At 43.8% G+C, this 16,401-nt stretch overlaps 1 protein-coding gene across 1 annotated transcript in view; it reads left to right on the forward strand.

The window, feature by feature from the left end:
* The window catches only part of LOC142075264 (neuronal acetylcholine receptor subunit alpha-7-like), a 56,574-nt gene extending 40,362 nt beyond the window's left edge, over positions 1 to 16,212 (forward strand). Inside the window, exons 9-10 of the mRNA XM_075136384.1 lie at positions 10,424 to 10,533; positions 15,691 to 16,212. Of these exons, the coding sequence (XP_074992485.1) occupies positions 10,424 to 10,533; positions 15,691 to 16,212 (632 nt within the window). The remainder of the gene's footprint in view (positions 1 to 10,423; positions 10,534 to 15,690) is intronic.
* Positions 16,213 to 16,401: the final 189 nt, after the last annotated feature.

Genomic DNA, 16,401 nt, shown 5'->3' on the forward strand with positions numbered 1-16,401 from the left:
AGACTGACTTCAGGTATCCAGATGAGGGATGTCTAAAACAATCCTGTGGCTACTTTCGTCTGATGCTTCCTTGTTTCAGCCCGAAACCAAACTGAACCCTGACACCCTGGGGTGCACTCAGGTTGCATGCTCTGAAACTCGACCATCGCCATGAAATGAAAGCTCTTGTTTCATAGGATCACAAGATAGTTCAGGCTGGAGAGGACCTTGGGAAGTAGAAGACTGTGTCAAAAGCCTTGCTAAAGTTGATGTAAATGACATCTACTGCTTTCCCCTTGTCTGCAAATATTGTCATTTTATTATAGAAGGCAGTCACGTTGGTCAGACATGATTTATCCTTGATAAATGCTGTTTCTAGTCCCCACCTTCTCCCTCAAGTGTCCAGAGATGTTCCCCAAGGACTTGCTCCCTCATTTACCCAGGGACCAAAGTCAGAATGACAGGGCTGTAGTTCTCTGGACTTTTTTGAAGATGGGTGCAACATCTGTCTTTCTGCAGTTGTCAGAGTTCTTACTCCATCTCCATGGCCTTGCAACGATACCCTTAGGATTCTTGGTGATGCCTATCTGATCCCATGGACTTAGGCAGGTTCAGATCTCACAATCGGTCCCTGACTCTATCCTCATCCACTGCTGGTTGTTTTCCTCATCCTTGAATGATGTTTCTAAGCACAGAGACATAGGAGTCCTTGATGGCAAAAACTGAGGCAAAGTATGCACTGTCTTGGCCTTATCTCTGACCACTATCACTAAATCATCCTCCCCATTCAGCAGCAAGCCCATGTTTTCCTTGTTCAGCATTTTACTGTTTGTGTAGCAGTAGAAACTCTTCCTGTTGCCTTTGACTCCCTTGGCAGTCTCAACTCCTGAGCTTTAACATTCCTAACACCAACCTCAGCGCCCAGGCAATGCTTCCAAATTTTCCTTTTGCAGCCTGTCTCTGCTTCCCACATGCCCCCCTCTTCCGAACTGGAGCTCCACCATGAGTTCCCGGCTTAGCCATGCTTATGTCCTGATGTGTTTGCTTATTTCTCTGAGTAATAGAAGGGACTTTTCTTGCACTTGGAGGCTGCTGTACTTCAAGCCCTCGCAGTTTTCTTGTGCTGCTTTATCTTTCAGAGCTTCCTCCAGTGGTATCCCAGCTACTAGTTCCCCGAAAAATTAGAAGTCTGTTCACCTGAAGTCCATTCCTCACTCCCTTCATGGTCCTGAACTCCACTATTTCATAATAACTACAGCCTAGGCTGCCATTGATTATCACGTTCCCAACCAGTTCTTCCTTACTAGTGAAGAGCAGAGTCAGCTGTGCACCACCTCTGGTTGGCCTGTCCAGTACTTTTATCAAGAAGTTATTACACACATCCTTTAAAAATCCTCCTGACTGCTTGCATTACACTGTTTTGCCTTTTCAGCAGACATCAAGGAGGTCCAAGTCCCCTGTGACAAACAGGATCTGTGATATAGAGGCTTCCCTCAGTTGCTTTAAGAAGACCCCATCCCCATATCCATTGTGTTTGGGTGGTCTATAATACGTTCCCCCATCACTCTTGTTGGTTTCTTCACTGAATCTGACCCACAAGCTCTCTAGCAGCTCTCATCCATCCCATAGAGAAGCCCTCACATCAAAGTGGCTCCTTCATGTAGAGGGCAATCCATGTTGTCTTCGCTGTCTGTTTCCCCTGAAGAGCTTGTACCTATGCATCAGAGCATTCTGGTAGTAAAAGATGTCCCTCCACATCTCAGTTGTCCCAGCAATGTTATTGTTGCATGACCACACACAGACTTCCAGTTGCTCCTGCATATTTCCCAGACATCATGCATTTGCTCATTCTGCAAGTGGGCCCCTCCACATTGTTTCACCATTCTTTTCTTGCTCTGGCCACCCAGCACCATTTTCTTTCCACCCTTGTCCACTGTTTCTCCATTTAAATTTGGGTTGTAATCTCCCTTCCACAGTATTACTAGTTTAAAGCCCTGCTCCTAACTCCTTGCTCCATTCCAAATAGGGAGGGAAAGACTGCTTACCCATTTGGCTTCTGCACCCAGACAACCCTTGTTCAGCAAGTGCTCAAAGCTGGGCTGTGTGGTTTTACAGTCTTGAACTCTGAAAACCTTATCCTTACTCTAACAGGGTAGCACAGCATAATCTCTCCACAGTGATCTTACAGGTGATCCCAAATGGGATATTTTAGCTGCTGAACTGGATATACCAGGTCATGATCACAGTTCTTCAGTGTGATCTCTGGTCCAGTTGAAAATTGTCAGGAATGAGTGTGAGGAAAAGGAGGACAGCTTATTCAATTTTTTGAGAATCAGCATGGTTAGTACCAGGTTACAGGAATAAACAAATCTTCTAAAGCATGTGGGTTGAGAATGATGCAAATAATTTGATCTTGAAGGAGAAAGTTCCACTGCTGGCCTGCAGAAAAGCTACTGTCGCTGGTCTTCATGCATGTGGGAGCAGAGATGCTCTGAAAACGTGACCCCACACACTTTAAAAATCTGCATTATATTTTAGGGTCTGGGTTTTTAAAAACAAACATGCATCCACACCTACCTGGATCTGGATGAACACTCACAGACTTTGCTAGTACAAAAACACTAGCGCCTAACATGCTGTACCTCGTACTTTTCTCTGCCTTTGACCTCAGCTTTAATTACTTAACGGTAATTACATGGGAAATTCTCACAGCTGCTGTTTGGAGTGTCTTTGTTGAGGGAGCAAAAGAAAGCTGGTTTAATATGACACCAAGAAAAGACCTAGCTTCTGAGGTCTGGTATATTTACAAAGAAATGTGAAAATCATATCCTGATTCTTCTTAGTTGAGACCACTCTCCCTTGACCTCAACTTACATTTACAATAAATAGAAGTACCTCTCAGCCTAAAAAATCACAAGGAAGCAGGTGGGGCAAGACATTTGCTTTTTTCTACCTCTCTGCAAAGGGACTCCCCCCTTCCTTGGTATGTCCTCTGCATTCTTTGTTCGTAAAGCTGCCCAGAGCAGAGACTCCCTTATTCCACATGTGCAACTTCCCTAATCATAGAATTAGATTTCTACAGAAATATTAGAATCATAGAATCATAGAATCATACAGGTTGGAAAAGACCTCTAAGATCATCGTGTCCAACCGTCAACCCAACACACCATGCCCACTACACCATGTCCCATGTTCCCCACACGATGGACTCCCATTTCTATGTAACCTACTGACTGCTGTGTTAATATACATTAAAAGCAAGCCAACTTCTTTTCTGTAAAGAGCAAGTGACAAAGCTTGGACTAGCAGGCTGCTTAACACCTTTGAACACCAGGACCCTGCTGTTCTTCTACACTGCAGGATGATGGGTAGAGCTTTCCCTTCCACAGTTAGCCAGCCTCTTTCCATGCCAAGAAATGTTCCAGTTGGACAGACTGTGTCACTACATTTGCTCCCTGCTTTCACTCAGCTTTCTTGGGGGCTTGCGTTCACATCAGTAACTAGCTACTCCTTGCCCAGTAGCATGTCTGCTCCTGTCCTTCTCCAGGAGAACCTCCCTTTTTGGGGGAACAAGATATTTCCAAAAACCCGTTTTCAGCAGCATGCATATGTGCGAAGCAAGGCACCACAGTCTTTCAAAAGTTGATTCCTGCCCTTCTGCAAACTCATCTGCGTTGCCAGAGAAAGGAGAAGTCTGGGAACCAGAGCAAAGATGCCTCTGTTTCTGTTTAAAAAATTAACCACCCATAGCAACAGAAACCAGTTCAGCCATTTGGATCAAAAGCATTAAAGTCCCGTGATATCTACAAACACAACAGCTTGGCTACAATCCAACACAAGTCAACTATGTGAACAAGGCTTTTTTCACTACAAAGTCCTGGAGGTCCCTCCTGGCACTTAAAATCTCTAGAGTGTAGCTCCTAAAAGACTTTCAGACCATGACTATACAGCAGCAGCTGTGTCCTAAACTTACCCTTCCTAGTATAGCTTAATCATGCCTCATGGGAAGTGTGTCTGGCTGCAGTCGTGATTTGACTTACTTTTAATTTCTCTCTTTAAAAATACTTTTATCAAAAGTCTATGTAAATAGACAGCTGGAGTTGATTACCTGAGGAAATTATATACAGAAATGCAGAAAAGTCCAGATGTGTTACACACCTGAAATTACTTGTCTGAGTGCGCTAATTACTGGGTAAAATCATAAAGCCTGTATGATACAGCTCAGGTATATGACAACAATTGTTCTTTCTGCTTCTAAAAACCTATGCAATTATGCACAGATTTGTCTCGCATTATAAATGCCAGTAATTTCATGGAGATTTCATGCACCTTCCTGCCTCTACCACACAATACCGTTGCACCCAGTCTAGTGCATTACGTAAGAAAGGATATCCATGTCCCACTGTGTTGATTTCCTGGTTCAGTGACCAAATCAAAATTAAACAAATACTGTTATTTCAATTAGAGCTTTTGTACAAGCTCAGGTCCTGCCCATTGAAACTAAAGGCTTACGTAATTCATCTGAGAACTACATATGGGGCATTTAGATCTAAACTGGAAGGGCTTTTTTTTATTTCTGTAAAGGCAATGTGATCCATGTAAATAGCACTGGATAACCAGATCCATTTTTGGTAATGGTTTTATGACCATCTCTGAAGAAATGATGAATTCATTCCTTAGGCAATAGACATATGCCTGAATTCCATTTTTTAAAGAGCACTGTGCCTCCCTGTTTACAGTCTCCATATCCCTGACCTGTTTCATTAAATTGTGTTTTCCATTTGAAAGCAACCTTGTAATTAAGGCTAGGAAATCATGCATTAAGCAGTCACTAAGGAACAAGTTCTCCTAAGTCAAGACAGATTCCTAACTGTAACTCTTCCCCTTCATGACTATCCTTTGACTAGAGCCTCCTTAAGATTAGACAGTCGGTGGTCATGCTTACCCACATCCAGTGGTACCTGATAAAGCGGTTACCAGAATCTTGTTCATCTTGCACTGCTGTAGGAATGTCTTCAAAAATCAATGTCTCAGTATAAGCTGCTAGTTTGGACTCATGGATGTAAAAAATTCACCTCCTAATGTAATGTTTTGTTACTACCAAAACCAGACAGTTTTTCAAAAGACAGGTCAATCCACAGCCCATGTTAAAGTCAGACATGGCCAAAAGCCATTGCTCTGGAAAATTGAGAGCAACACAGTTATGAGTATAACCAGCACAGCTTCCTGACCCTTCTTTCTCCCTGCTTGCAATATCACTGCCAAAGGGGAAAACATTTGGGGCCACATGGCACTGAAAAGTTTGTAGCTGTCCCCACTTTTCCTTCTCCCTCTGTGATCCCAGCTGTTTCCAGCACCAGATGTTCTGTTTTTAAGAAAACACCCTTAAGCCCCCAGCCCTAGCAAGCAACAGGTTCACCTCTTGTTCCAGTCTGCAGTGAGACACAGGCTCTGGTGTCCCTCCTCCCCGCACCCCACCCACATCCACCTTGCACTCACCTCTGGTTTACTGTGCTGCTGTCCTACTGCTGCGAGAACAGGGTGACACCGTGCAGAGACAGACCCTGAAATGCTTACTTTGAAAACCACACCCAGCTCTTTACTCCCTTGTTGGTCCAAAGCTACTGCAGTCTTGGAGTTCAGGCCCAGGTGGCACAGGAAGTACAGTCACACAGAGAAACAGCTAGGAGCACCCACAGCAGGACGCTTTCATCTTGAGACCAAAGCTACAACAAGCTCTGAGTTGGCTGCTCTTCCTCCACCCCAGCCAGTGCTCTGAGGAAGCATCACTTTCAAAGTACTTTGTCAAAGCAGGTGAGGCATGTTTCTGCCCAAAAGCCAAATCTTGAAATGAAATGTTCAAACCTCTCAGGCCACTCAGATGATTTGTTTCTCCCATAAACACTTTCTACACCTGGAAATTCAAGGCATCTCCTTGCACAAGAGAAGTGCTTAATAATTTCTGATTTTTTTCCATGCCCAAATAACTTCAAAGTGCTGCAAATCATTATTTCCTTCCAGCTCTCTCCAAAATAACACCATTGGTTTTGGATCAAGAATCTGTATTTTGCTCTAGAAGGAGTTTTATAGCAGAAGGTGTGGAACACCTGAAAGCTGGTGTGTGCAGAGAGTGTTTGAAAGGGGAGCACGGAGCTCATAAATATGAGGAACTGTCACTTCTTGTGATTAACATCCACATGGCTGGACATATCAAATAGTGCACAATAAAAATTAAGTTTATCTTCACCTCCAGATAACAAAACTGCGTTTTCTCTCTGTCTTTTGCTGAGCTCCTCTGCTTGCTTCTTTAAAAACCGCAACACTTATTTGCTGCTGTCCTGGTTCCAGCTGGGACAGGGTTAACTTTCTTCCCAGTAGCCTGGGGGGTGTGCTGTGTTTTGGGTTCGGTGTGAAAGGAGCGTTGATGGCCCATTGATGCTTTGGCTGTTGCTGGGTGATGCTTGCACCGGGAGGGGGGAGCACAGCCGGGGTGGTGGACCCAGCTGGCTAATGGGGTATTCTATACCATGTGACATCATGCGCAGTATACAAACCAGGTGTGTGGGGGGGCTCGTCCCCGTTCGTGACACGCGGTCGGGGGTCGGTGAGCGGTAGTGTTGTGCATTGCCTGCTTTGTGTATTCTGTTATTGTTGTTGTTCTCATTGTTATTATTACTGTTCTACTTAGTTTTATTTCAATTATTAAACTGTTTTTATCTCAAGCCGGGAGCTTTCCTACTTGTGCCCTCCCGATTCTCTCCCCCATCCCACCGGGGGGGGGGGGGGGGGTATGATCGAGCGGCTGCGTGGAATTTATTTTTTTGCTGGCTGGGGTTAAACCACGACAGCTGCTTAGGGCTCTACTATCATGACTTGTTTTCAGCTCTGTCCCCTCCCTGCCATTCTGTATCATGCCAACATTATTTCAGTAAGAATGAAGGTTTTATGCTGTGAATAAGTACATTTGCAGCAGATGCTTGGGGTGATTTCTTGCAGTTAGTCCTACAGCAAACGAGGCTGCAAATTACTAAGACAAGGAAGCAATGTGATGCTTTGCCACCTCCAGGAGGTACAGATTATTTTAAGTTATGAGCATAAGGCATTAGTGGTTCTGACTAGAGAGGGAAAATCTCCTGTTACATTTTCCGTCATCTGCCTGTACGTCCTCAGCTGCTGCCACTTCACTTTACTCTGTCTCTTTTTGATTTTGTGGAGTGCTTTTCTCTCCCTCCCTTTCATGGTCCTGTCTGGTGCCTTGCTGGTGACAGGACCTTGCTCAGCCTCTTCCATGAAACAGAAATTCTCATTCGCAGCAGCTTTTACAGTTTCATGCCCTGTGATCAATGGTGCTTTTCCCAAAGCCATGAGTCTTGGATGCTTTTTCTTTATTAAATAAAAGAGAATAATCTTACTTTCAAACGCCCAGTTCTATTCTTCAGAAGCATATGGGAGGAGAAGAGTTTGAAAACACTGCGAAAACACTGCCCCTGTAACCTCTACAAATAGCATAACCAAAAGGTAGCCACAGGGTCCAATCCTGAAGTCTGTCACTCTTTTAAGACATCTCATGTTTATGAGGGACCAGTAGACTGAGATGATGCTCTTCACTTTCTTCTGTCAGTGAGAGCTAATGGATGGCACAAGGTGTCCCAGCTACAGCAAATCTCGACAACGGTGGAAATTGTTTTCCTCTTCTGTGTTTCTTTGCTCTCTGTGTACAACAGTAAATCAGCCAGCAAGGGAATCTCTCCTCTAACTTTTGGTTTCCCTGGTCTCTGAGAAACTCTGCCATCACCCATTGTAGACGGCAACAGCATCTGCCCAGCACCAGCCCTGGTCCCTGCCATAGGAGAAAAGAAGGGTGGTTGGAAGCCCCTCTGCTGGTGTTTGAGGTTTCCTGCATCCTCCACAGGCTTCAGTTCATTAACCTGGACCATTTCCAGACGGAAGAGCAGTGAATATCTCATTCTGTGCCTGCTCTGGGATGTTTCTCTCATTTTCTGAGAGTTCACCAGAAGCACCCAGCACTGAATGACAGAAACAGAGATTCCAAGCCAGCAGACTGGAGGACGATTAAGCCATGCTTTTAGAGAGGTGCATGGGAGACAGCACAGGATTCTTCCCCACCAGTTCTCCTGACTGCTGCAGGAGGACCATGTGTAGGGTGTAGGATTAAATCCTGGAAGGATAGATCAGGAAATGCTGAGTGGGTATGGATACCATTTCAGAGCCAGCACCATTTTGCCTTGTGGATGTACTCACTCAGTTCTGGGGTCTTTCCTTCCCTTACAGGTGAACTGTCACTGAACCCAGGCCCAGCTAGGTCTTAGCCATCACTACCTGTGGCTCTGCCCCAATGCAGGATCTGGATTGTAACCACAGAGTTATGTTTTCAATCGAAGAGACCCATGGGCAGAAGATCTAGCAATTCCTTTGTGAACAATGGCTATTAGGTCTACCTTGTCTTGCCACAAGAAAGGAGGCAACAGCCTTCATGATATCTCCAACTAGCGATGTGAAAGGCTAACGTGACAAGTGTGCCAGCCATTGCTACTTCCTTCCTCTCCTTTCCCTGCCAGTTCTTCAGGGCTGGCAAAATCCAGCCCTTAGTAGGTCTGGGCTGCTCCAGAGCTTTGGGGCTTTCTCCCCCTGAAATGAATACAGCACCTGCACCTACCTAGGCTGCATAACTCTACCTGCCAGTTCTCATTTCACAGATATCTTGTCACATTTGATTGCCTGACACTGATAATAGGGCTGAAGTACCATGCCCTATTTCCTCCATCCTTACTTTCCAACTGAAAACTTCACTATACCTTGAACAGAAGGGCCCCCCGAAAATGCAGGTGATGTACACCCAGACATCTTCCTTGCCTATCACCAGGCAAAACCATAAAACCTCTTTCTATATGGGTCCCCTACGGTTCCCAGTCTGTTCCTGGGAGAACTGCTTTCCCTGTTTACTAGCAGGTCTCCATAGCAGTTTCCTTACCTCTGTTCCTGGGTTTACGGCACAAAAAACTGAGAGTGTGAATTCCTCTGCTAATCATTGGCTGGGATCTTGAGTCAGATAATACCAAGTTGTTTCCAAGTTCAACCAGGTGACTAATTTTCCAAGGATTAGTGAAATATCCTAGCCAAAGCCATTTTAAATGGACTACTTCAGGCCTTTGAAGTCTGGTAGCATCAAAATGCATAGAATTTATGGAAGTTATTTAGTGATTTATGGAAGTAATTAAACAAGCGATATCGACACTGCTGTGTTTCTGTTACATGGGGCATACTGGAATCAGATCAGCCAGCTTCCCTGAGTTCCTGGTTTGCTCTGCTTCTGCCTGCCTGTTGGCTCTGCTCTCTCATGAGTTAAGTGCAACAGAGACCTTTCAATTCACCTCACCCTCAGATCTATAATTCTAATTCAGCTGCGTAAAGCCTTGCCTGCATCTTGAAGTGATTGCAGTGTTGGTTTCAGGAAGGCCTGAGAACCTCATTATTATGAACAAACTTTTTGCTGCTGAGGCAGTGGGAAGTGGTATTAAGAAAGAGAGTTGGAACAAACCTTGCCTTGGAGCCTGTATTGAATTTTTGACTTTTCCTGTAAGCCGCAGGCAGGAGGGCTGGGGATGGGGGGAGGCTGCAGTCTGGGGCAGTGTCATGTGCTCTCCCACATCGCCCTATTGTATCAGCCAACGGTAGCGCTCCCTGGTATTTTGCCACAGCAGCCTTCAAATGTCATTAGCCCTGTGGGTAATTCTTCTTTACACGCCAGTGCATCAACCTCACTCCTGGCATGAGGGAGTTGCATTGCCACTTAGGAGATATGTTTTCAAGTCTCAGTTCTCGCGTTCAAGATCTTGATTTCTTTCCTGCATGGCAGGCTTAAATTTAGCACTCAGCAAGGGTGTAGTGTGCTTTTGTAGTCTTGAGGGTGGTCTTGAGGGCTGAGGACAGTGCTGAAAAATATGCCTAAGCCCTTGTGTGCAGTGGTAGGGCAAGGGAGGGGGTCTGGTGACACTTTCTGAGGGGGTCCAGTGACACCACGAGGACAGCATTTTCCTCCAGTACCTCTGCTGGTACTGTGGGGTGGCCAAGGGCTGGGGATGCTGGTGTTCAGGGCGTCTAGTCAGCTTAGTTCCGCACTGTCCTGGTAGCAGGCAGGGAGCAGGTCCTTAGTAGGGAGCCCTACATTCTCTCTGGGAACAAAACCCAAGCAGTTTATGCCTTTTGCTGGTTCTAGTCCTTCCCTCGTTGGAGAGGAGGGAGCTGAGCAGATACACTGAAAACCTCAAAGGCCTCAAATGCTCCAGTGTGGAAGACCAGAGAAGAGGATGTTTGGATGTGACACAGCACTTCTCAAATGTAGACCTCAGAGCATCGCCAAGGAATATTATTTGCCTTTTGTTCATTTTTTCCCCTCCTAACCAAGTCCTCCTTTTACTTGCAGCTCAGTATTTCGCTAGCATCATGGTGATCGTTGGTCTGTCTGTGGTGGTAACAGTGCTGGTTCTGCAGCTTCACCATCGTGACCCGCAAGCAGGAAAGATGCCCAAATGGGTAAGCAGCTTTGGTGGTAAATATTCAACAGCCCTCTGAAAGAAAAAGATTAATCTAAAAGATATAGTAAACTAGTTGTAGATGCGGGGCAGAAGTTATTCTTCATTAATCTGAAGAGTCAGCTACAGACAATAGCTGTGACACTTATGTTTGCTATTGGAGGGAAAGAACAAACATGCTAAATTTGGTTTTCCGTTAAAAATAGTATCTGTTATTTGGGTTTTATATTTAAGCTTACAATGGGGTGGTTGAGTAATGGCAGAGTCATCTTGCTCAGCACCTGCTTTGCAAGTGCTAATCCTGGGCAACACCTTGGATTTCTTATCCAGCAGACACCAGTACTGATAAAATGTGACATTTCAAAGTACTAAACAAACACTTACTGATCTCTGCTGGGCAGTTTGTTTGCTTTGTTCCCTTACAGAAGCTCTCACTGCAGTTTGTGACAGAGCTGTAACATCCCAAAACAAAGACAGGAGGTGAAACCAATTTACTTCTGTCTTGCAACTGTTCCAGTTATGAGCTGGCTCCCTGAGTTGCCGGAAGATCAGGAACTCCAATACTTCAGTGTAGTGAGGGTGTTGAATACTGAAGCCAGTTATGCTTCTCACAGCTTGGAGCTCACCAGCAGAAACAGAAGGGCAATGCTGTTGGACTCAGTCTGACTGTGCTGAGGAGACCCCTGGACTTCCCTGGTTTAGAAATCTGCCTTCTGCTGAAGCCACATCCACTTGTCTGTGTGGAAAAACAATTTTTTCTGCTGCCATCTGATCAATTCTCAGTGCATTAGCATGTGGACCCTCTTTTCTCTACAGCAACAGCCTGTTACCCAGTGAGTCTGGCACCAATGCCAGCTGGCTTTCAGGAGGAATGTGTTTCCTTTAGATTTTCAAGTTAAGAGTGATGCTTTTTTTCTCTCTCCTTCTCTTAAGAATAGATTTTAGAATAAGCAAGGTATGCTTTGTATTTACAAAAAGAAAAAGAATAAAAGCAGAGGCAGATACAAATAGTCGCTGTTAACTATCTACCCATGCTCGTTTCACAAAGTCTGGTTGTATAGCATCCTTTGGTATCTCATTCACCACGTTTGTCATCCTAGACAATTATCATGACATGATGTTGACTGGTACCTTGTTACCAGTGTCAGCCTGAGTACACAACAGCTTTCTAATTTAACCTCTCTAAAAATAAACTGCAGCATCAATGCAAATTAAAAAAAAAAAAAAGTCCAGTAGCAATTAAACATACTAACAATCATTTCCTAAAGTGCTGTATCATTTGAAATCATCTTACTTTCAAGACAGCAGAGCATGTGAATTCTGGATGAGCCTTCACATAAGCAAGACCTGAGGGCACAAATCTGGGTAAACATGCTTCGGATGTCTACATGGACAGGGTGTATGCAGCAGCATAACAGCCCCCATGGATAATGACATTGTTTCATCTGCTTTTTAAGGAGCCTAGACACAATGGCTCATGTTAAATCTGCTTATGTGAGCTCTTGCACGTGAGCTCTTGCTCTCTACCAGTCTCTTGCTCTCTTGGCTGGAAACAGTGTGCAACAAATTCTCACTCTTGAGGAACATTGTTCAATGGCCTGACAGCTGAACAGGCATACATTAAAAAAATGCCATCAGGAAGAGGAGGCTGTGGAAAGCACTACTGGGAAGCACAGATGATAGTCCGAGAAAGCTGTAAACCAGGCAAACTGGCAGGGCTGAGAGATCTCAAGACAAAAAGGGTGAATGCCAAGTGTGTAGGGAAGAGGCTGACCCCACAAAAGTGGGCATTAGTCCTCTGCAAGGCATGGGCAAGGCTCAGTCATTAGGATTCATGGCAAAGTCTCATGATTTTTTTTCCCTGTCCACCTATGTCAGGTGTTTCTTACAGAGACACACTAAAAGATTTTTGCTCAATAAAAAACAGGAATCTAAGTTAACCATCTGCAGAAAGAAGGAAATTGCTTACCTGAAATTTGTTCTGTACAGTGTCAGTCGCCACAGATACCCCTACCATCTACTTACTCCCTGCACCCTCCTCATCCTGGCAGAGCCAGGTATCAGTTTATTGCAAAACTCTAACTCTGATTAATTGTTACAGGATTGTTCTCACTTCCTCCTTAAATGGAATTAGCTGCTGGACTAAGTTGCAGGGGAAGGCATTGGGCTTGTGTGGGAGCAGCTCCAGACCCAGAAGACTTAACTGACCACATTGCCGAAACACCCACTCTCTAAATTATTTACAGTTGAGCAGTTCCCTGCCTGTCTCTCAAGGGCTCTGTGCTCTGCCTTTGAACCAGAAGAGGGAGGAAATGTGCGTGTTAGTATTTAGCCTCTCTGTAGGTGTTCACTTCTTCCCTTACTCCACTGCTGAGAATTGTGCCTTCCTTTCTATTAATCTTTGATGACTTACTGAAGCCAACTTTTTCCAAGAGAGGACTTTAAATCCAAGGTGTTCAGTCATTTGTTGGCTACTCAGTTGAGAAGTGAGAGCTGCTGGCTACTTGGTACTTTTGATGTCTTCTGAGCTAGCATGGAAAAGATTACTAAAGAAGGTTCTGCTAAGGAGCAGATAGTGGAGTGGATAACATCAGGCATGGGTTACAGCTCCATCAACCTACCTCTGCTGACAACCAAGACTGTTGCATAGGCCAGAGGTATGGAGAGACCAAGCACAGAGAGAAGAAAGGGTTTTGTGGGAAAAGGTAAGAGCACTCTGGCTCTTTGCTGTGCCTAAATCAGTTTTGTCAGGTTTCAGGCTTTTCTTTTGAAACGTTTTAAACCTGGACATGCACAGATTTGCTCAGGTGCTGATGTCCCTTATCAGGAGAGCTTTAATTGGAGACTCTCCCTCCGGACTAGGCCAGGCAGGTGACGGTGATGGGAACTAGCAGTACAGCTGTATTATGGTTAGGGAAGGACCTTGGTGGAGAGGGTCAAAGCAGGGTTAGGCTGTTGACCTCTGAGGGCAGCTGTACCTGTGTCCTTCCTTCACAGAAACCCAGATATGATAATGCAGGTGAGAACACAGATTCATACCATCATGCCCGGGCTGTTTTCCAACAAACCCTATGCTGCAGCTGTCTCCTGAATTAATTAGTATGACAAGAACAGATTGATGCCTGACTGTGTTTTCAAGGAAACAGGGCATTTGGAAGTTCAAGCAAATTAAAAGCTGTCTTCTGTGTATTTATTTTTCTATGGGAAATGGGTTTGGCTGTATTTATAAATGTAATTTCCCTAAGGAGTAAACACTTTGTCTTGAAAGAAAAAGTAGCATTCCCGTAGAACAGAGCTTTTTCACATCATGTCTCCTTAGCTCTGGAAGCCTTAACATTTTCTAATAAGAAAGTTTGTCTGGTTTAGTATTTTGGAATTTCACAGTACTGGAAAATTAATTTCTCTCTCTCCTTTGCCACTGACACTATTGAAATATTGCTAGCAATTAAGACCTTTATTTTGTTCCATGATGTTCCAATTTGTGTCCATAAGCAGTCAGAGGACATTGTAATTAAGTAAGTTCAATTAAATCCAGGATTTTTGAGGCTGCTACATTATAGTTTTCTATTTGTCTGTGGTGACCATGGAGGAAATAATGAAATATTTAAAGACCCCAATGAAAGCAGAATAATATGAATCACAGGAAAATAGTCTTTCAGGATGAAAATAAAAGATTCATTAGTGGGAAAGAAGCAGAAAGGCTCACACAAAATGGCATGGGGTTGTGACACAGAAGAACTCTCACTGCAGAATTTAAAAATTGTATAACCATCTTCCACTGGTCATTGTTTTTGGCTTTTACTATTATTATTCCCACCTGTGGTAATTAATGCTTCCTCTTTCTGTAATTATGCTTGTCATTATAGCAGCAACTCAAAGCGCTAGCTGTAATTTCCCCATCCCTGCATCTGTACTGTGCAAACACAGGAAACAACTCATCCTGCATCTAAAACAACCCTGGAGGCAAAGTGTGGTCCTGAGTCAAACATGGCCAAAGTGACTGGAGCGGGATCACACAGGGAGTACTGGGCCAAGGCTCAGAAATGAAACCGCAGGTCACGTCTGTTCTCTCCTGGACATCAGATTATTTGACTTGCAGTCAGAATGATAAGCCATTAAAGAGGCCACCTGTCTTCCCAGAGGGACTCTCACAAGCACATTGCAAATGTCCATTTTGTATACGTAATACCTGAAGGACTTTATAATTAGAAGATTTTACTGATTTAGTTTGCTGACCTTCACACAAGATGTTACTGATTTCACAGTCTTTTTACTGCCTTTCACAGCAAACAATGTTAACAATCATAGCAGGCTCAGACTTCAGACAAGACATCTGAAGATCCATTCACTGGGAAAAAGTGCTGGGTGCACTCTCTGGAATTGGCTCGTTTGATGACCCTGACAAGAAACATATGGGGCACAATCTGCCACGTGCAGGTTAGAGCACTCTTGTGATGCACCAGAGCAGTTGTACACCAGAGCACAGGGAAATGACAGCAGGTAACAGTAGCATTCAGGTTTTGAACTGCCCAATTTAATTGATTTACTATTATTCTTTTGAAAAAAGGCCTGCTGTATTATGTGGCTGAACTCTTCAAAGGACTATTAAAATGGCTTTCAAATAAAAAAAAAAAACACCAAAACCAACAACCAAGGCTGTTTATTTAGACTTAAACAATAGAGATGGGGTTGGGGAATGTGCTAAAACCAGCAGTTTTTTAGGGTTTTTTCCAGCAGAATCTAAACATTGGCCCCCCCAAATATTTAAGTGTATCTCTTTCCATACTACCTGTGAAATAGTTGAAAACCATGCAGCCAGTTTTGTGCCCTCTGCTCAATTACAGAGATCTGGGATTGTTTGTTAAAGATAGGGCTTCAAGAATCATTTTGTGAAGTAAGATTTTATATCTCTTTTGTTTTATAAGCTAAGTGGGCATTGAACACCTCTATGTTCAAGGCATACCCAAAAAAAGGTCATTCTTGGGAAGAAACCAGACCCCCAAAACCCCCAATTGAAAACAGATAGCTGGAGAACACAGAAAGCAGTCAGTCTTTCTGAAGTACCATACAGACTAACTATAATAGTCAAGAAATATTTCAAAAAGTTTTAAAATGCACAAAAGTTCCCTTTATTTCTTTTATGATCACTCTTTTTCAGGTCCGTGTCATCCTGCTGAATTGGTGTGCTTGGTTTTTACGAATGAAAAAACCCGGTGAAAGTATAAAACCTCTCTCTTGCAAATACCGCTATCCGAAGCACCATCTGAGCGTAAACAGCATGGAGATGAATGTCCTACCTGGGCACCAGTCTAGCAATGGCAACACGATCTATAGCTACCACGCGAAAGAAAATCCGTGCTGCCCCCAGAAGAATGATCTGGGTAGCAAGAGCGGAAAGATTACTTGCCCCTTACCAGAAGATATTGAGCTTGTTCAAAAGAAAGCTTTAATGGATACTATTCCAGTGATTGTGAAGATCCTGGAGGAAGTTCAGTTCATAGCAATGCGCTTCAGGAAACAAGATGAGGGTGAAGAGATCTGCAGTGAGTGGAAGTTTGCAGCTGCTGTCATAGACAGGTTATGCCTGGTTGCATTTACCCTTTTCGCCATCATTTGCACATTTACAATACTCATGTCTGCTCCAAATTTTATAGAAGCTGTTTCAAAGGATTTTGCATAAGTATTTCAAAGATGAGCATGATAATTTAAAAGTGAAAAGTGAAAAGCCAGTAATTTTCCTATATAAAATTAACTCAAATAGAGAAGTGTACTTACATGTGCTAACATACACAGAAGGGGATGAAAATAATTTCAGGAGGTAGTTATTCCTGATGTTAGTAACTGTAGTTACTGAATAGTAAACATATTG

This window comes from Calonectris borealis, chromosome Z, assembly GCF_964195595.1.
Source record: "Calonectris borealis chromosome Z, bCalBor7.hap1.2, whole genome shotgun sequence".
NCBI lineage: Eukaryota > Metazoa > Chordata > Aves > Procellariiformes > Procellariidae > Calonectris > Calonectris borealis.